The following is a 21,746-nucleotide window of genomic DNA, read 5'->3' on the forward strand; positions in this document are numbered from 1 at the left end:
AAACACCCCAGCTGTACCAGTGCAGGAATGCCTGCCCCCGGGGGCTACACAGCGGGGTATTTATATAAACTATAGTAGGGTTTCTGTAGCAAACACCCCAGCTGTACCGGTGCAGGAATGGCTGCCCCCGGGGCTACACAGCGGGGTATTTATATAAACTATAGTAGGGTTTCTGTAGCAAACACCCCAGCTGTACCAGTGCAGGAATGGCTGCCCCCGGGGCTACACAGCGGGGTATTTATATAAACTATAGTAGGGTTTCTAAAACAAACAGCCCAGTGTTATAAGTGCAGGGCAACAATACATTATATTTTAATTACTTTAAAAAAATGTTCATTTTTTGCTTTCATTTTGTTACTGTTCCTTTAAGCTTTGCAGCTCCTCGTTGCCAGTCCTGAACAAAACACCAATTCCCCCCAGTTTCTTATTGGAAAAACTGAAAGAACCAGTGCCAACTCTGATGTTCTGGGCTGCATTATCAGAAAACAGACCCAGACCATAATTACACCCCTGCCAAACATTACTGTACGCATTCAGGCAGATAGTATTCTCCTGGCCCTGCCACGATTTTCTCTCACTCTACAGGATTTATTTACACTGTCCCAAAGTATGAATGTGGGCTAGGGACACACAGGGATAGCCGTGAATGTGGGCTAGGGATACACAGGGATAGCCGTGAATGTGGGCTAGGGACACACAGGGATAGCCGTGAATGTGGGCTAGGGACACACAGGGATAGCCGTGAATGTGGGCTAGGGACACACAGGGATAGCCGTGAATGTGGGCTAGGGACACACAGGGATAGCCGTGAATGTGGGCTAGGGACACACAGGGATAGCCGTGAATGTGGGCTAGGGACACACAGGGATAATGAGGGCTAGGGATACACAGGGATAGCCATGAATGTGGGCTAGGGACACACAGGGATAGCCGTGAATGTGGGCTAGGGACACACAGGGATAATGAGGGCTAGGGATACACAGGGATAGCCATGAATGTGGGCTAGGGATACACAGGGATAGCCGTGAATGTGGGCTAGGGACACACAGGGATAGCCGTGAATGTGGGCTAGGGACACACAGGGATAGCCGTGAATGTGGGCTAGGGACACACAGGGATAATGAGGGCTAGGGACACACAGGGATAGCCATGAATGTGGGCTAGGGACACACAGGGATAGCCGTGAATGTGGGCTAGGGACACACAGGGATAATGAGGACTAGGGATACACAGGGATAGCCATGATGTGGGCTAGGGATACACAGGGATAGCCGTGAATGTGGGCTAGGGACACACAGGGATAGCCGTGAATGTGGGCTAGGGATACACAGGGATAGCCGTGAATGTGGGCTAGGGATACACAGGGATAGCCGTGAATGTGGGCTAGGGACACACAGGGATAGCCGTGAATGTGGGCTAGGGACACACAGGGATAGCCGTGAATGTGGGCTAGGTATACACAGGGATAGCCGTGAATGTGGGCTAGGGACACACAGGAATAGCCGTGAATGTGGGCTAGGGATACACAGGGATAGCCGTGAATGTGGGCTAGGGATACACAGGGATAGCCGTGAATGTGGGCTAGGGATACACAGGGATAATGAGGGCTAGGGATACACAGGGATAGCCATGAATGTGGGCTAGGGATACACAGGGATAGCCGTGAATGTGGGCTAGGGACACACAGGGATAGCCGTGAATGTGGGCTAGGGACACACAGGGATAGCCGTGAATGTGGGCTAGGGATACACAGGGATAGCCGTGAATGTGGGCTAGGGATACACAGGGATAGCCGTGAATGTGGGCTAGGGACACACAGGGATAGCCGTGAATGTGGGCTAGGGACACACAGGGATAGCCGTGAATGTGGGCTAGGGATACACAGGGATAGCCGTGAATGTGGGCTAGGGACACACAGGGATAGCCGTGAATGTGGGCTAGGGATACACAGGGATAGCCGTGAATGTGGGCTAGGGATACACAGGGATAGCCGTGAATGTGGGCTAGGGACACACAGGGATAGCCGTGAATGTGGGCTAGGGACACACAGGGATAGCCGTGAATGTGGGCTAGGGACACACAGGGATAGCCGTGAATGTGGGCTAGGGACACACAGGGATAGCCGTGAATGTGGGCTAGGGATACAAAGGGATAGCCGTGAATGTGGGCTAGGGATACACAGGGATAGCCGTGAATGTGGGCTAGGGATACACAGGGATAGCCGTGAATGTGGGCTAGGGACACACAGGGATAGCCGTGAATGTGGGCTAGGGATACAAAGGGATAGCCGTGAATGTGGGCTAGGGATACACAGGGATAGCCGTGAATGTGGGCTAGGGACACACAGGGATAGCCGTGAATGTGGGCTAGGGATACACAGGGATAGCCGTGAATGTGGGCTAGGGATACACAGGGATAGCCGTGAATGTGGGCTAGGGATACAAAGGGATAGCCGTGAATGTGGGCTAGGGATACACAGGGATAGCCGTGAATGTGGGCTAGGGACACACAGGGATAGCCGTGAATGTGGGCTAGGGATACACAGGGATAGCCGTGAATGTGGGCTAGGGACACACAGGGATAGCCGTGAATGTGGGCTAGGGACCAAATCCAGGATTCAGACTTTTTCAGCAGGATTCAGGCAAATTCACAAACCTGGCTGAAACGAATCCTTAATATCACGTGACTTTTTGTCACATAAACAAACAAAAGCAAAGATCTGATTGGTTGCTATGGGTAACCTCACCGGTGATGTTTGTCTCCAATGTTAGAAATACGCTCCAAAGTGTGTGTTACCCCCCCCCCCCCAAACGCTTCCTTGTGCAGAGACATGCACTCTCTCTCTCTCACATACACGACAGTCTCTCTCACATACTGACAGTCTCTCTCACATACTGACAGTCTCTCTCAAATACACACACCAACAGTCTCTCTCTAACACACACCGACAGTCTCTCTCACATAAACACACTCACAGTCTCTCACATACACCAACTGTCTCTTTCACATACACCGACAGTCTCTCACATACACACACTGACAGTCTCTCTCTCACATACACTGACAGTCTCTCTCACATACACACACCGATAGGCTCTCACATATACACACTTACAGTGTCTCTCACAAACACACACTGACAGTCTCTCACATACACACATTGACAGTCTCTCTCACATACACACATTGACAGTCTCTCTCACACACACACACTCTCACATACACACACTTACAGTGTCTCTCACATACACACATTGACAGTCTCTTACATACAAACAGGGAGTCTCTCTCTCACATACACTGACAGTCTCTCTCACATACTGACAGTCTCTCATACATACAAACACACACTGACAGTTTCTCTCTCACAAACACACTGACAGTCTCTCACATACAAACACACACTGACAGTCTCTCTCTCACATACACTGACAGTCTCTCATACATACAAACACACACTGACAGTCTCTCATACATACATACACACACTGACAGTCTCTCTCTCACACACACTGACAGTCTCTCATACATACAAACACACACTGACAGTCTCTCTCTCACAAACACACTGACAGTCTCTCTCTCACACACACTGACAGTCTCTCATACATACAAACACACACTGACAGTCTCTCACACATACATACACACACACACTGACAGTCTCTCACACATACACACACACTGACAGTCTCTCATACACACATACACACTGACAGTCTCTCATACATACAAACACACACTGACAGTCTCTCTCTCACAAACACACTGACAGTCTCTCTCTCTCACACAGTCTCTCTCATACATACACACACTGACAGTCTCTCACACATACACACACACTGACAGTCTCTCACACATACATACACACACACACTGACAGTCTCTCACACATACACACACACTGACAGACTCTCATACATACACAAACACTGACAGTCTCTCACACATACAAATACACACACTGACAGACTCTCATACATACACACACACACACTGACAGTCTCTCACATATACACACACACTGACAGTCTCTCACACATACACACACTGACAGTCTCTCATACATACATACACACACTGACAGTCTCTCATACATACACACACACTGACAGTCTCTCATACATACACACACACTGACAGTCTCTCATACATACACACACACTGACAGTCTCTCACACATACATACACACACTGACAGTCTCTCACACATACACACACTGACAGTCTCTCATACATACATACACACTGACAGTCTCTCATACATACACACACACTGACAGTCTCTCATACATACACACACACTGACAGTCTCTCATACATACACACACACTGACAGTCTCTCATTCATACATACATACACACTGACAGTCTCTCACACATACACACACTGACAGTCTCTCATACATACATACACACTGACAGTCTCTCACACATACACACACTGACAGTCTCTCATACATACATACACACTGACAGTCTCTCATACATACACACACACTGACAGTCTCTCATACATACATACATACATACACACTGACAGTCTCTCACACATACATACACACTGACAGTCTCTCACACATACACACACTGACAGTCTCTCACACATACACACACTGACAGTCTCTCATACATACATACACACACTGACAGTCTCTCATACATACACACACACTGACAGTCTCTCATACATACACACACACTGACAGTCTCTCATACATACACACACACTGACAGTCTCTCATACATACATACATACACACTGACAGTCTCTCACACATACACACACTGACAGTCTCTCACACATACACACACTGACAGTCTCTCATACATACACACACACTGACAGTCTCTCATACATACACACACACTGACAGTCTCTCATACATACACACACACTGACAGTCTCTCATACATACACACACACTGACAGTCTCTCATACATACATACATACACACTGACAGTCTCTCACACATACACACACTGACAGTCTCTCATAGTAACATAGTAACATAGTAACATAGTAACATAGTAAGTTGGGTTGAAAAAAGACATACGTCCATCAAGTTCAACCATAATGCCTATACCTAACCTGCCTAACTACAAGTTGATCCAGAGGAAGGCAAAAAACCCCATCTGAAGCCTCTCTAATTTGCCTCAGAGGGGAAAAAATTCCTTCCTGACTCCAAGATGGCAATCGGACCAGTCCCTGTATCAACTTGTACTAAGAGCTATCTCCCATAACCCTGTATTCCCTCACTTGCTAAGAATCCATCCAGCCCCTTCTTAAAGCTATATAATGTATCAGCCAGTACGACTGATTCGGGGAGGGAATTCCACAACTTCACAGCTCTCACTGTAAAAAATCCTTTCCGAATATTTAAATGGAACCTCCCTTCTTCTAAATGGAGTGGGTGCCCTCGTGTCCGTTGGAAGGACCTACTGGTAAATAAAACATTAGAGAGGTTATTATATGATCCCCTTATATATTTATACATAGTTATCATGTCACCTCTTAAGCGCCTCTTCTCCAGTGTAAACAGACCCAACTTGGCCAGTCTTTCTTCATAACCGAGACTTTCCATACCCTTTACCAGCTTAGTTGCCCTTCTCTGGACCCTCTCTAGCTCAATAATGTCCCGTTTGAGCACTGGAGACCAAAACTGAACAGCATATTCTAGATGGGGCCTTACCAGTGCTCTGTAAAGGGGAAGAATAACCCCCTCCTCCCGTGAATCTATACCCCACTGACAGTCTCTCACACATACACACACTGACAGTCTCTCATACATACATACACACTGACAGTCTCTCATACATACACACACACTGACAGTCTCTCATACATACATACATACATACATACACACTGACAGTCTCTCACACATACATACACACTGACAGTCTCTCACACATACACACACTGACAGTCTCTCACACATACACACACTGACAGTCTCTCACACATACATACACACTGACAGTCTCTCACACATACACACACAGACAGTCTCTCACACATACACACACACACTGACAGTCTCTCATACATACACACACACTGACAGTCTCTCACACATACACACACTGACAGTCTCTCACACATACATACATACATACATACATACACACACTGACAGTCTCTCACACATACAAATACACACACTGACAGTCTCTCACACATACAAATACACACACTGACAGTCTCTCACACATACATACATACATACATACACACACTGACAGTCTCTCCCACATACACACACACTGACAGTCTCTCACACATACATACACACACACACTGACAGTCTCTCACACATACACACACACTGACAGTCTCTCATACATACACACACACTGACAGACTCTCATACATACACACATACACAAACACTGACAGTCTCTCACACATACAAATACACACACTGACAGTCTCTCACATATACACACACACTGACAGTCTCTCACACATACACACACTGACAGTCTCTCATACATACATACATACACACTGACAGTCTCTCACACATACACACACACTGACAGTCTCTTATACATACATACATACACACTGACAGTCTCTCACACATACACACACTGACAGTCTCTCACACATACACACACACTGACAGTCTCTCATACATACATACACACACTGACAGTCTCTCATACATACACACACACTGACAGTCTCTCATACATACATACACACACTGACAGTCTCTCATACATACACACACACTGACAGTCTCTCATACATACACACACACTGACAGTCTCTTATACATACATACATACACACTGACAGTCTCTCACACATACACACACTGACAGTCTCTCATACATACACACACACTGACAGTCTCTCATACATACATACACACACTGACAGTCTCTCATACATACACACACACTGACAGTCTCTCATACATGCACACACACTGACAGTCTCTCACACATACATACACACACTGACAGTCTCTCATACATACACACACACTGACAGTCTCTCATACATACATACACACTGACAGTCTCTCACACATACACACACTGACAGTCTCTCATACATACATACACACTGACAGTCTCTCACACATACACACACTGACAGTCTCTCATACATACATACATACACACTGACAGTCTCTCATACATACACACACACTGACAGTCTCTCATACATACATACATACACACTGACAGTCTCTCACACATACATACACACTGACAGTCTCTCACACATACACACACTGACAGTCTCTCACACATACACACACTGACAGTCTCTCATACATACATACACACACTGACAGTCTCTCATACATACACACACACTGACAGTCTCTCATACATACACACACACTGACAGTCTCTCATACATACACACACACTGACAGTCTCTCACACATACATACACACACTGACAGTCTCTCATACATACACACACACACTGACAGTCTCTCATACATACATACATACACACTGACAGTCTCTCACACATACACACACTGACAGTCTCTCATACATACATACACACTGACAGTCTCTCACACATACACACACTGACAGTCTCTCATACATACATACACACTGACAGTCTCTCATACATACACACACACTGACAGTCTCTCATACATACATACATACATACACACTGACAGTCTCTCACACATACATACACACTGACAGTCTCTCACACATACACACACTGACAGTCTCTCACACATACACACACTGACAGTCTCTCACACATACATACACACTGACAGTCTCTCACACATACACACACAGACAGTCTCTCACACATACACACACACTGACAGTCTCTCACACATACATACACACACTGACAGTCTCTCATACATACACACACACTGACAGTCTCTCACACATACACACACTGACAGTCTCTCACACATACATACATACACACTGACAGTCTCTCACACATACACACACTGACAGTCTCTCACACATACATACACACACTGACAGTCTCTCATACATACACACACACTGACAGTCTCTCACACATACATACACACTGACAGTCTCTCACACATACACACACAGACAGTCTCTCACACATACACACACAGACAGTCTCTCACACATACACACACACTGACAGTCTCTCACACATACATACACACACTGACAGTCTCTCATACATACACACACACTGACAGTCTCTCACACATACACACACTGACAGTCTCTCACACATACATACATACACACTGACAGTCTCTCACACATACACACACTGACAGTCTCTCACACATACATACACACACTGACAGTCTCTCATACATACACACACACTGACAGTCTCTCACACATACACACACTGACAGTCTCTCACACATACACACACTGACAGTCTCTCACACATACATACATACACACTGACAGTCTCTCACACATACATACATACATACATACACACACTGACAGTCTCTCACACATACAAATACACACACTGACAGTCTCTCACACATACACACACTGACAGTCTCTCACACATACAAATACACACACTGACAGTCTCTCATACATACATACATACATACATACATACATACACACACTGACAGTCTCTCCCACATACACACACACTGACAGTCTCTCACACACACATACATACATACATACATACATACACACACTGACAGTCTCTCCCACATACACACACACTGACAGTCTCTCACACACACATACATACATACATACATACACACACTGACAGTCTCTCCCACATACACACACACTGACACACTCAGACTGGAACATTTGTGTCACTCTCCGCTTTGCCCCGCCTCCCCCTCTCTCCGCGCCTCGCAAGCCCCGCCCCCTTCCGTCTGCACGTCACTCTCTCCATACTTGGCGATGGCTGCAAGGCCGCGCTGTGATTGGCAGTTAAGCAGGGCCGTGGGTGTGGCTCCAACTTCGGAGCCGCTGACCCGGATGTTCACTCCTAGGTCCTAAGGAAGTGGAGGCGCCGCCGGGCCTACGGGGCATAGCGACTAGGAAACGGAGCCGAACCGGAGCGCAGCCCCGCCCCACCGTGACCCCTCCTACCGCGTCCGGCTCTAACCCACCGCAGCCATGGTAACAATCGGGGGAAGAAGGGGGGTGCGGGAGATGCGGGCAGGGGGTCCGGGCAGGGGGTGCCCCGCTTAGGGCTGACGTCACGGGAGCCGTTGTAGTTTGGGGTGCAGGGCCCCCCTCCCCTCCAGGGGCCACATGTACCGGCAGCAGCTCCCCTGTGTGTGAGGGGCCCGGCCCTGTAATACTTCCCTTTCCCCGCTACCCGCCGCCTTCCCTGCACTTCTGCCCCCCTGTGTATCTGCCCCCCTGTGTATCTGCTCCGGGCCGAGCGGCTGGTATGGGCAGGGTGCCGGGCTACTGGGCCGGGATCAACCTAACCGGGCTGTCACTCGGGGCATTTGGGCTAAACTGTGCCATTGGCCTGGGGCAGGCGGGGTGGCTAGGGGGTGTGGCCCTCAGTGTGCCTAGGCCTGTGCCACTCATGCCAGGGGTGTGTGGGGTCTGTGCCAGCCTGGCAGCTGGGTCAGGGGTTGGCAGGGACACAACTGGGCCCCTTTGCTTAAGCACACTTGTGGGGAATGGGTGTAATGGGGATACCCCTGAGGGTGGGAGCAGTGGGCAATTCTGTAGGTAGGGGCTATGCCAGTCAGTGCAGGGAACAGACCTGTGGGTAGAGGGTGGGCAATTCTGTAGGTGGGGGCTATGCCAGTCAGTGCAGGGCAGAGACCTGTGGGTAGAGGGTGGGCAATTCTGTAGGTGGGGGCTATGCCAGTCAGTGCAGGGCAGAGACCTGTGGGTAGAGGGTGGGCAATTCTGTAGGTAGGGGGCTATGCCAGTCAGTGCAGGGAACAGACCTGTGGGTAGAGGGTGGGCAATTCTGTAGGTGGGGGCTATGCCAGTCAGTGCAGGGAACAGACCTGTGGGTAGAGGGTGGGCAATTCTGTAGGTAGGGGGCTATGCCAGTCAGTGCAGGGCAGAGACCTGTGGGTAGAGGGTGGGCAATTCTGTAGGTGGGGGCTATGCCAGTCAGTGCAGGGAACAGACCTGTGGGTAGAGGGTGGGCAATTCTGTAGGTAGGGGGTGTGCCAGTCAGTGCAGGGAACAGACCTGTGGGTAGAGGGTGGGCAATTCTGTAGGTAGGGGGCTATGCCAGTCAGTGCAGGGAACAGACCTGTGGGTAGAGGGTGGGCAATTCTGTAGGTGGGGGCTATGCCAGTCAGTGCAGGGCAGAGACCTGTGGGTAGAGGGTGGGCAATTCTGTAGGTAGGGGGCTATGCCAGTCAGTGCAGGGAACAGACCTGTGGGTAGAGGGTGGGCAATTCTGTAGGTGGGGGCTATGCCAGTCAGTGCAGGGAACAGACCTGTGGGTAGAGGGTGGGCAATTCTGTAGGTAGGGGGCTATGCCAGTCAGTGCAGGGCAGAGACCTGTGGGTAGAGGGTGGGCAATTCTGTAGGTGGGGGCTATGCCAGTCAGTGCAGGGAACAGACCTGTGGGTAGAGGGTGGGCAATTCTGTAGGTGGGGGCTATGCCAGTCAGTGCAGGGAACAGACCTGTGGGTAGAGGGTGGGCAATTCTGTAGGTGGGGGCTATGCCAGTCAGTGCAGGGAACAGACCTGTGGGTAGAGGGTGGGCAATTCTGTAGGTGGGGGCTATGCCAGTCAGTGCAGGGAACAGACCTGTGGGTAGAGGGTGGGCAATTCTGTAGGTGGGGGCTATGCCAGTCAGTGCAGGGCAGAGACCTGTGGGTAGAGGGTGGGCAATTCTGTAGGTGGGGGCTATGCCAGTCAGTGCAGGGAACAGACCTGTGGGTAGAGGGTGGGCAATTCTGTAGGTGGGGGCTATGCCAGTCAGTGCAGGGCAGAGACCTGTGGGTAGAGGGTGGGCAATTCTGTAGGTGGGGGCTATGCCAGTCAGTGCAGGGAACAGACCTGTGGGTAGAGGGTGGGCAATTCTGTAGGTGGGGGCTATGCCAGTCAGTGCAGGGCAGAGACCTGTGGGTAGAGGGTGGGCAATTCTGTAGGTGGGGGCTATGCCAGTCAGTGCAGGGCAGAGACCTGTGGGTAGAGGGTGGGCAATTCTGTAGGTGGGGGCTATGCCAGTCAGTGCAGGGCAGAGACCTGTGGGCAATTCTGTAGGTGGGGGCTATGCCAGTCAGTGCAGGGAAGGGACCTGTGGGTAGAGGGTGGGCAATTCTGTAGGTAGGGGGCTATGCCAGTCAGTGCAGGGAAGGGACCTGTGGGTAGAGGGTGGGCAATTCTGTAGGTAGGGGGCTATGCCAGTCAGTGCAGGGAAGGGACCTGTGGGTAGAGGGTGGGCAATTCTGTAGGTAGGGGGTGTGCCAGTCAGTGCACGGCAGAGACCTGTGGGTAGAGGGTGGGCAATTCTGTAGGTGGGGGCTATGCCAGTCAGTGCAGGGAAGGGACCTGTGGGTAGAGGGTGGGCAATTCTGTAGGTAGGGGGTGTGCCAGTCAGTGCAGGGCAGAGACCTGTGGGTAGAGGGTGGGCAATTCTGTAGGTAGGGGGCTATGCCAGTCAGTGCAGGGCAGAGACCTGTGGGTAGAGGGTGGGCAGTTCTGTAGGTAGGGGGTGTGCCAGTCAGTGCAGGGCAGAGACCTGTGGGTAGAGGGTGGGCAATTCTGTAGGTAGGGGGCTATGCCAGTCAGTGCAGGGCAGAGACCTGTGGGTAGAGGGTGGGCAATTCTGTAGGTGGGGGCTATGCCAGTCAGTGCAGGGCAGAGACCTGTGGGTAGAGGGTGGGAAATTCTGTAGGTGGGGGCTATGCCAGTCAGTACAGGGCAGAGACCTGTGGGTAGAGGGTGGGCAATTCTGTAGGTGGGGGCTATGCCAGTCAGTGCAGGGCAGAGACCTGTGGGTAGAGGGTGGGCAATTCTGTAGGTGGGGGCTATGCCAGTCAGTGCAGGGCAGAGACCTGTGGGTAGAGGGTGGGCAATTCTGTAGGTGGGGGCTATGCCAGTCAGTGCAGGGCAGAGACCTGTGGGTAGAGGGTGGGCAATTCTGTAGGTAGGGGGCTATGCCAGTCAGTGCAGGGCAGAGACCTGTGGGTAGAGGGTGGGCAATTCTGTAGGTGGGGGCTATGCCAGTCAGTGCAGGGAACAGACCTGTGGGTAGAGGGTGGGCAATTCTGTAGGTGGGGGCTATGCCAGTCAGTGCAGGGAACAGACCTGTGGGTAGAGGGGGTGCCAATCAGGTTCTTTCGTGGCAGCTGTGGGTGCCAGTCAGAAGAAGTGTGAAGTGATATGAGAGTGTGATTTGCTACATTTGGGCAGAATTTGGGGGCATTTAAAGGACGTGTCAACCCTCCTAATTATTTTTTTTTTGCCCAATATAACAATACATAGCTCTAAGCAACTTTGCAATATACATTCATTACACATTTGTAACGATTTTAAGGTTATTTGTATATAGTTGTATATTCCCTTTCCTGGTTGCTCTGACTGAAACAATGTAGCACAAGGGAGCAGCCCAACAGGCCCGACTCGCCGGGAGACATCGGCTTTTGCAACATTGTCTCAAGTCATAACCAGGAAGCAAATGCTTTCAGTAGCCGTTACATTTATTTACTTATAGCACTAAAAATGTATTATACATTCTTATTGGAAAGTTGCTTGCAATGATGTTTTCTTTTATTACGCCAAAAATCTTTTTTAGGGTTGACATGTCTTTTAAAAGATACATGTTACAATAACGATCTTATTGGTTCGCCAGCTAACATTAAGAGCCGAGTCGTTATATAGATACAGGTAGAAACAATTTAATTCTATGCCTATCCAACGATCCGGCATTAACCTACCGCTGATGGTCGGGCACCTTCAAAGTCACCTGATCAAAACTTTCCACCCTGGCTGGTCGATGAGATGGCCGATACCTAAGGCTTTTGCCAATATCGCCTCGCCAACCCGCCATACACGCAGCAAGTCTATTGGTGCATGTATGGTAGTGAGGGGTGGGCCGGCCCGCAACCTGCTGCTATCTGCACATCAAAAGCAGGGTGGGTTCTGCTTCCTTCCCACCGCAACTTAAACACCCCGTTCCAGCTTCGGCGGCATCTATTCATAGGCACGTGCCCTCCTGGCCCCGCCCCATCCGTGACATCATAGGCGGGTTGGGCTTGGGCCTATAAATAGAGGGGGAGCTGTGGGCCAGTTCGGGTTTAGGAGGGTCGGGCAGTGTCGGACTGGCCCACAGGGATACCAGGAAAATTCCCACTGGGCCCAGTTGTCCGTGGGCCCTCCTGCTTGTAGCCATTTGGCCTGATTCATGGTCACTACTTATTTTTCTATGGGAACAAAGCAACTAAATATACAGAAGAATAGATTATAGTATGTAAAGATAAAAAAAACTAGGAATATATAAAGACTGAAGTGGATTAAGAATAGGTTGGAGAGTGGGCCCATGGTCTAAGGTCCTCTGGGGGGGGCACTGGCGTCGGGTATCACTAATGTATGGGCACTTTAAATTGTGTGTGTGGGGGGTGGGGGCAGTACTGGCCAGTCTGGGTTTCTTTGCAAAGTTGTTGTTTGTCAGCTATGACCAGGGGCGGCCAAGCCAATGGGGCACCCTAGGCTACAAGGACGGCAACATCGCCCCCGGCACCCTCTATCCCCCCCCTGGACGTGCTGTCGGGGAAGGGTTATTGCCCCTGACGAACACTGTCAAGGGATCTAGGGGTAGGCAGGAGAGGTACATACCTGCCCCCCCTCCCATCGTTGTGCCCTAGGCAAGTACCTACCCCTAGTTCCGGCCCTGGTCATGGTACATGGACATGAGTTTGGGTGGGTTTAGCCCAGAGTCCAGACATTGGGGCAGAGATAGGGAAAATAGGGCACTAGTCTATATGTAGGATGAATGAGTGGGGGGTAACTGTTGGGGCATTTAAGCTGGGGGTAGTGTTTCAGGCCTGAGGGGATGGGACTCTGTGTTACTGGTGCTTATCTGCCCTGTAAGGGGACAGGGATGAGTCAATGTGTATATATTTATATATAAAGAGAAGGAAGTGAGAGGCGGCTCTGGGTGGCGTTGCTGCCAGTTACTGAGCCTGTATGCGCCCTGTTCTGTAGAAATTATTCACTAAAAGTCTTAAATCAGATGTTCTGGGTATCCCTAACTGTAATGTTCAGCCTTTATTATTGTGCAAGATTAATATCTAGATAGAAGGCTTGGGGCTGAATTGCCTTGGATCTGTGTAGTCGCCAATGGAAACAAGACTGCGTCCGGCACTGATTGGCTTACAGCAAGGGGTTGCTTCCCTATGGGAAGGGATGGGTTTATTTATGGCCTGGGGGGGGGGGGGGGCAGTAGCCTATCTGCTAATTACTTGGAACATTCTACATACTGTTACTGTGTGGGCTTTGCTGTATGAAATGGTGATGGCGACTGGCAGTAGTTCTTGGGAAGTAATAACTGGCAGTCAGCGACAGATGGGTGCTGTTACAGGGGGCACCCTATTAGAATGGTACAGACTGGCAACATTAAATCTTAAACTGCCCCACAACTTGCCATGGAGGTCAGTGCACTGGAGCTTGTGATGTTCTGACACAATTTGCAATTGGTCTTCATTTTTTTATTATTTGTAGTTTTTTTTTTTTTTTAATTATTTCAGTTTTTGTTCATCAGCTTGTCAAGTTGGAGGTTCAGCAGCTAGTTGGTTGCTAGGATTCAAATAACCTTAGTAACCAGGGTGTGGTTTGATATATGAGTAGGAGAGAATCTGAATAGAAAAATAAATAATATAAAGTAACAATAACAATGAAACTGTAGTTTCACACAGCAATGGTTTTTGGTAGCCGGGGTCAGCGACCCCCATTTGAAAGTTGCAAAGAGTTGGAAGATATATATATATATATATATACATATAGACGTATATACCTGCGTATAGCTATCAAGCTTTGCCCATAATGGGCCCTGCTCACGTGCGTTTGTACGCTGCACCCTTCATTGTCTATATTGCTGGCATCCCATTGGCTGCTGGCCTTGCCTAGCAATCATGTGACTGCATATCATATGAAAATATTTGCTTTTCCAGATGATATCTGTAGGTGTAGAGCCAGAAATGACCCATGTAGGGCCCTACCTGAACCTGAGTGGCGACTACATACAGTTTGTATGTGAATTAAAGCTTCTGAAACAAACACAAAACTTTTATTTACAGTGGTTTATTGTATTAGGATACAGCACCCATGAGTATATGTGGGTGTTACTGGCACCTTAAGTTTCCCTTTTTTTTTTTTTTTTTCTCTCTCATCATCATTTCCGTTGGCAGATTTGCATTGCACCACAAGCTGCACCCAAGCTCTCACCCACCGCTGTGCAACTGCTCCCTAATGAGCCTACAGCGGGCCCCCAGGGAAGAACTATTACTTGCAAATCCCTTAATATTTTAGCATTTAACCATTTATTTGCCATAGATCATACAATCTGTGACCCAGGCTATTAAGGATCTAGCTGCCATGCCCTGTAGATTGCTATAAAAAGTATCACTCGTGTATTATAAGGGATAATGTACCCCCTACTGTAAATGATAAGGATATTAGCAGTCACTGAGGGGTTCATGTCCATATAAAGGCACAAGGCTGCAGGCTGAGTTATACAGGGAACTCTGAGTATCACTCATGTATTATAAGGGATAATGTACCCCCTACTGTAAATGATAAGGATATTAGCAGTCACTGAGGGGTTCTGTGCCCATATAAAGGCACAAGGCTGCAGGCTGAGTTATACAGGGAACTCTGAGTATCACTCATGTATTATAAGGGATAATGTACCCCCTACTGTAAATGATAAGGATATTAGCAGTCACTGAGGGGTTCTGTGCCCCCCATATAAAGGCACAAGGCTGCAGGCTGAGTTATACAGGGAACTCTGAGTATCACTCATGTATTATAAGGGATAATGTACCCCCTACTGTAAATGATAAGGATATTAGCAGTCACTGAGGGGTTCTGTGGGGCCCTGCAGAGTGTGGGGGTAGCAGGTAAAGCAGAAGGAGATGGCGACTGTTGCTCTTTATTCCGTATTGAAGTACAGCCCTTTGCCTGTCTGAATTGCTGGGATGTGTAGTTGGACAACAGCTGCTAGATGTTGGGAAATGAGTATGGTTCCCAGCCGGCCTCACCTACATTCCATGGCATCACGCGCTATTATGTCTCTGTTTCCTTAGCTTGCCCTTATCTGCTTCCCGCTGCCGTCGCTCAGAGCTGCCGTACATGGAATTTCCTTGTTGCCCCACAAAGGGGTTCAGGCCGGGCAGTGACTCAGGGGCCGGGGTAGCTTTTATAGTATTTACTTACCCTTCCTTCTAACTGTGTCGTCAGAAAGAAATGGCTTTATATAACCGCTGCCATTAGTAGGGATGGAATCCATAGCAGCCAATCAGCAGTTAGCTTTTATTCTTTTATCTGCACTAGATCAGTAGACGTTTGCGCCTGATTGGTTTCTCATGTTTGGTACTGGTTACCGGGCAGTGTAAATATGCCCCCTACGTGTGACTCTTGCCCCATACATGTCAGCACGTTGATAGCTGTATAGCTGTAGGGCCAATTCCTGCCTGTGTGTTGCTATAAGGTGTGTACGGCAGCCCCCCCCCCGTCACGGAATGAAGTGATTTACACGCGTGCCCGCCGGCGCCACAATGTGCCCATTCACACGCGCTGCTATTTGCACAGAGCCAGGCAAGTACAGACAGAGCAGAGAGCAGAGAAAGCAGGGCTAATGGCAGTCAGGAATGGATGGCACTTAGTGGGGGTGGGGTCACAGAGGGAGGGGCGGGGTCTGTGTTCTAAGAATATGCCCCCCTCTCCACTTTCACTGCTGACCGAGGCTGGGAGAGTTAACCTGATACCTGCCCGCCCTGGGGCATCCGTGCCATCAGCACATTCCAACGGCAAATATCCTGGCAATGGGCCGGAGCCACGACGGGGGGCTTGTATGCTGCTGGGCACGCCCACCCACACGTGCACCAAGGGGTTAAATCCACAAGCCTTTTCTGGGACGTCGTTACCCTGGGCAGCAACTTTTTAATTGGGCTGTTACCGCCCCTTGTCAGTTCAATATTAATAATAATATTGTCTGCTTATTAATGGGCAAACTTAGGGGGCTGTTCCTGCTGAATTGTGCTTAGTACAGGGGAATCCCTATGTGCCATAGTTTTATGGGATCTCTCTGTACAGGCTATGAGCAGACTAAGGGGGCTGTTCCTACTGAATTGTGCTTAGTACAGGGGAATCCCTATGTGCCATTGTTTTATGGTATCTCTCTGTACAAGCTATGAGCAAACTTAGGGGGCTGTTCCTGCTGAATTGTGCTTAGTACAGGGGAATCCCTATGTGCCATTGTTTTATGGTATCTCTCTGTACAGGCTATGAGCAAACTTAGGGGCTGTTCCTGCTGAATTGTGCTTAGTACAGGGGAATCCCTATGTGCCATAGTTTTATGGTATCTCTCTGTACAGGCTATGGGCAAACTTAGGGGGCTGTTCCTGCTGAATTGTGCTTAGTACAGGGGAATCCCTATGTGCCATAGTTTTATGGTATCTCTTTGTACAGGCTATGAGCAAATTTAGGGGGAACCTCAGTTGCCGTGATTAAGTGACTTTCAGTTCCTATTGGTTTATGGTTATGTGTAAATGTTATTGGGCTGTTAGTTCTTTACACTGCTGGTTCTGACTCCTGAAACAGTGTAGCAGAAGCCATCTCAGTAACGGACACAAAGAACTGAATGCTGCTACATTGTACATATGGAATTAAGGTTTGGGCAGGAACTTTGTTCTTTCTACCCACAATTTTCCCACAATTCTGTGCACCATTTCCTGGCAGGGTATGTAAGATATGATTGGGTGCCAAGGCTTGGGGTTTGCCAGGCTCAGAGCGAGACTGGAGTTTAGGGCCACACATTCCCCCATAAGTCCCGTCGCTGTTACACCCTGTATTCCATGCGATGCTGTGACCTTTATAAAGCTTTAAAGGGGAAGTAAAATTCACATTAAAATGAATGAAGTTGCTAGATGCCTGGCGTTCTATGGCTGGTATTTAAAGTATCTGTATAGACCATCTCCTATTCATCTTCCAGTCTGTGTACCAACCAGCTCCTGGTTGCTAGGGACTCTGTGTCTAGCAACAGGGTAGCAGTTAAACTTTGAGGCAGGAATAGCGGCTGTAGGAATCCATTTTGCACTGGCCGTTCCAGGATGCACTTAATCTGAAGCCTCAGACTCAAGTCATTAAGTGATTGGGAATGTTTGGGGGGAATACGGGGCGCCCCGTCTGTGCTGCCATACTGCCGCCGGCTCAACTCTCTCACTTATTCATGTAGTGCTTGTAAATAGGGCTCCGGCGGGGGTCTCGTGTGTATATAATGATATAGGGAGTATGGCAGGGGTATTTTGCTCAATGCATTATGGTACCGTTATTCTTGCAATGCATTATGGTACCGTTATTCTTGCAATGCATTATGGTACCGTTATTCTTGCAATGCATTATGGTACCGTTATTCTTGCAATGCATTATGGTACCGTTATTCTTGCAATGCATTATGGTACCGTTATTCTTGCAATTTATTATGGTACCGTTATTCTTGCAATGCATTATGGTACCGTTATCATTCCCGCATTGCATTATGGTACCGTTATCATTCCCACAGTGCATTATGGTACCGTTATCATTCCCACAGTGCATTATGGTACTGTTATCATTCCCACAGTGCATTATGGTACCGTTATCATTCCCACAGTGCATTATGGTACCGTTATCATTCCCGCAATGCATTATGGTACCGTTATTCTTGCAATTTATTATGGTACCGTTATTCTTGCAATGCATTATGGTACCGTTATCATTCCCGCATTGCATTATGGTACCGTTATCATTCCCACAGTGCATTATGGTACCGTTATCATTCCCACAGTGCATTATGGTACTGTTATCATTCCCACAGTGCATTATGGTACCGTTATCATTCCCACAGTGCATTATGGTACCGTTATCATTCCCGCAATGCATTATGGTACCGTTATCATTCCCACAGTGCATTATGGTACCGTTATCATTCCCGCAATGCATTATGGTACCGTTATCATTCCCGCAATGCATTATGGTACCGTTATCATTCCCGCAATGCATTATGGTACCGTTATCATTCCCACAGTGCATTATGGTACCGTTATCATTCCCGCAGTGCATTATGGTACCGTTATCATTCCCGCAGTGCATTATGGTACCGTTATCATTCCCACAGTGCATTATGGTACCGTTATCATTCCCGCAGTGCATTATGGTAGCTTCATCATTGTTGCAATGCATTATGGTACCTTTATTCTTGCAATGCATTGTGGTACCTGTATTCTTGCAATGCATTGTGGTACCTGTATTCTTGCAATGCATTATGGTACTGTTATCATTCCCGCAGTGCATTATGGTACCTTTATACTTGCAATGCATTATGGTACCTTTATTCCTGCAATGCATTATGGTACCTTTATTCTTGCAATGCATTGTGGTACCTGTATTCTTGCAATGCATTATGGTACCGTTATCATTCCCGCAGCGCATTATGGTACCTTTATACTTGCAAAGCATTATGGTACCTTTATTCTTGCAATGCATTGTGGTACCGTTATCATTCCCGCAGTGCATTATGGTACCTTTATACTTGCAATGCATTGTGGTACCGTTATCATTCCAGCAGTGCATTATGGTACCTTTATACTTGCAATGCATTGTGGTACCGTTATCATTCCAGCAGTGCATTATGGTACCTTTATACTTGCAATGCATTGTGGTACCGTTATCATTCCAGCAGTGCATTATGGTACCTTTATACTTGCAATGCATTGTGGTACCGTTATCATTCCAGCAGTGCATTATGGTACCTTTATACTTGCAATGCATTGTGGTACCGTTATCATTCCCGCAGTGCATTATGGTACCTTTATACTTGCAATGCATTGTGGTACCGTTATCATTCCCGCAGTGCATTATGGTACCTTTATACTTGCAATGCATTATGGTACCTTTATTCTTGCAATGCATTGTGGTACTGTTATCATTCCCGCAGTGCATTATGGTACCTTTATACTTGCAATGCATTATGGTACCTTTATACTTGCAATGCATTGTGGTACCGTTATCATTCCAGCAGTGCATTATGGTACCTTTATTCTTGCAATGCATTGTGGTACTGTTATCATTCCAGCAGTGCATTATGGTACCTTTATTCTTGCAATGCATTGTGGTACCGTTATCATTCCCGCAGTGCATGATGGTACAAGGGCTCCGGCTGTGGTGCATCTGGTAACCAAATGTGTTAGAGCGCCGCAGCCTAGAGAGCGGCAGTGAAAGGGTGAATGTGCTGAGTCGCAGCAGGGGGCGGGGCCAGTAAAGTTGCACTAATGCTTTCAAGCTGAATACTGATGTTATTAAATGGGAGCTGTCACGCAGGGGCTGGGTGGGTGCTGCCCCGTGTCTCAGCGCCGTATGGTTCCCACTGACATCAGCGCCATTCCTGAGCCCCTATTGCTCCCGGCGCCATTCCTGAGCCCCTATTGCTCCCGGCGCCATTCCTGAGCCCCTATTGCTCCCGGCGCCATTCCTGAGCCCATATTGCTCCCGGCGCCATTCCTGAGCCCCTATTGCTCCCGGCGCCATTCCTGAGCCCCTATTGCTCCCGGCGCCATTCCTGAGCCCATATTGCTCCCGGCGCCATTCCTGAGCCCATATTGCTCCCGGCGCCATTCCTGAGCCCATATTGCTCCCGGCGCCATTCCTGAGCCCATATGCCATTCCTGAGCCCATATTGCTCCCGGCGCCATTCCTGAGCCCATATTGCTCCTGGCGCCATTCCTGAGCCCATATGCCATTCCTGAGCCCATATTGCTCCCAGCGCCATTCCTGAGCTCGTATTGCTCCCGGCGCCATTCCTGAGCCCGTATTGCTCCCTGCGCCATTCCTGAGCCCCTATTGCTCCCGGCGCCATTCCTGAGCCCATATTGCTCCCGGCGCCATTCCTGAGCCCATATTGCTCCCGGCGCCATTCCTGAGCCCCTATTGCTCCCGGCGCCATTCCTGAGCCCATATTCCTCCCGGCGCCATTCCTGAGCTCGTATTGCTCCCGGCGCCATTCCTGAGCTCGTATTGCTCCCGGCGCCATTCCTGAGCTCGTATTGCTCCCGGCGCCATTCCTGAGCTCGTATTGCTCCCGGCGCCATTCCTGAGCCCCTATTGCTCCTGGCGCCATTCCTGAGCCCCTATTGCTCCCGGCGCCATTCCTGAGCCCATATTGCTCCCGGCGCCATTCCTGAGCCCATATTGCTCCTGGCGCCATTCCTGAGCCCCTATTGCTCCCGGCGCCATTCCTGAGCCCCTATTGCTCCCGGCGCCATTCCTGAGCCCCTATTGCTCCCGGCGCCATTCCTGAGCCCCTATTGCTCCCGGCGCCATTCCTGAGCCCCTATTGCTCCCGGCGCCATTCCTGAGCCCCTATTGCTCCCGGCGCCATTCCTGAGCCCATATTGCTCCCGGCGCCATTCCTGAGCCCATATTGCTCCCGGCGCCATTCCTGAGCCCATATTGCTCCCGGCGCCATTCCTGAGCCCATATTGCTCCCGGCGCCATTCCTGAGCCCATATTGCTCCCGGCGCCATTCCTGAGCCCATATTGCTCCCGGCACCATTCCTGAGCC

General features: G+C 49.1%; 1 protein-coding gene across 2 annotated transcripts in view; it reads left to right on the plus strand.

Annotated features, from left to right (window-relative positions):
- Positions 1–8,878: 8,878 nt before the first annotated feature.
- Positions 8,879–21,746, plus strand: part of capzb (capping actin protein of muscle Z-line subunit beta) — a 30,611-nt gene continuing 17,743 nt past the window's right edge. For both annotated transcript variants that reach the window (XM_031905677.1, XM_031905678.1), the window contains exon 1: positions 8,879–9,115. In XM_031905677.1, coding sequence (XP_031761537.1) covers positions 9,113–9,115 — 3 coding nt within the window. In that variant the 5' untranslated portion in view covers positions 8,879–9,112. The remainder of the gene's footprint in view (positions 9,116–21,746) is intronic.

Source organism: Xenopus tropicalis, chromosome 7, assembly GCF_000004195.4.
Source record: "Xenopus tropicalis strain Nigerian chromosome 7, UCB_Xtro_10.0, whole genome shotgun sequence".
Lineage (NCBI taxonomy): Eukaryota > Metazoa > Chordata > Amphibia > Anura > Pipidae > Xenopus > Xenopus tropicalis.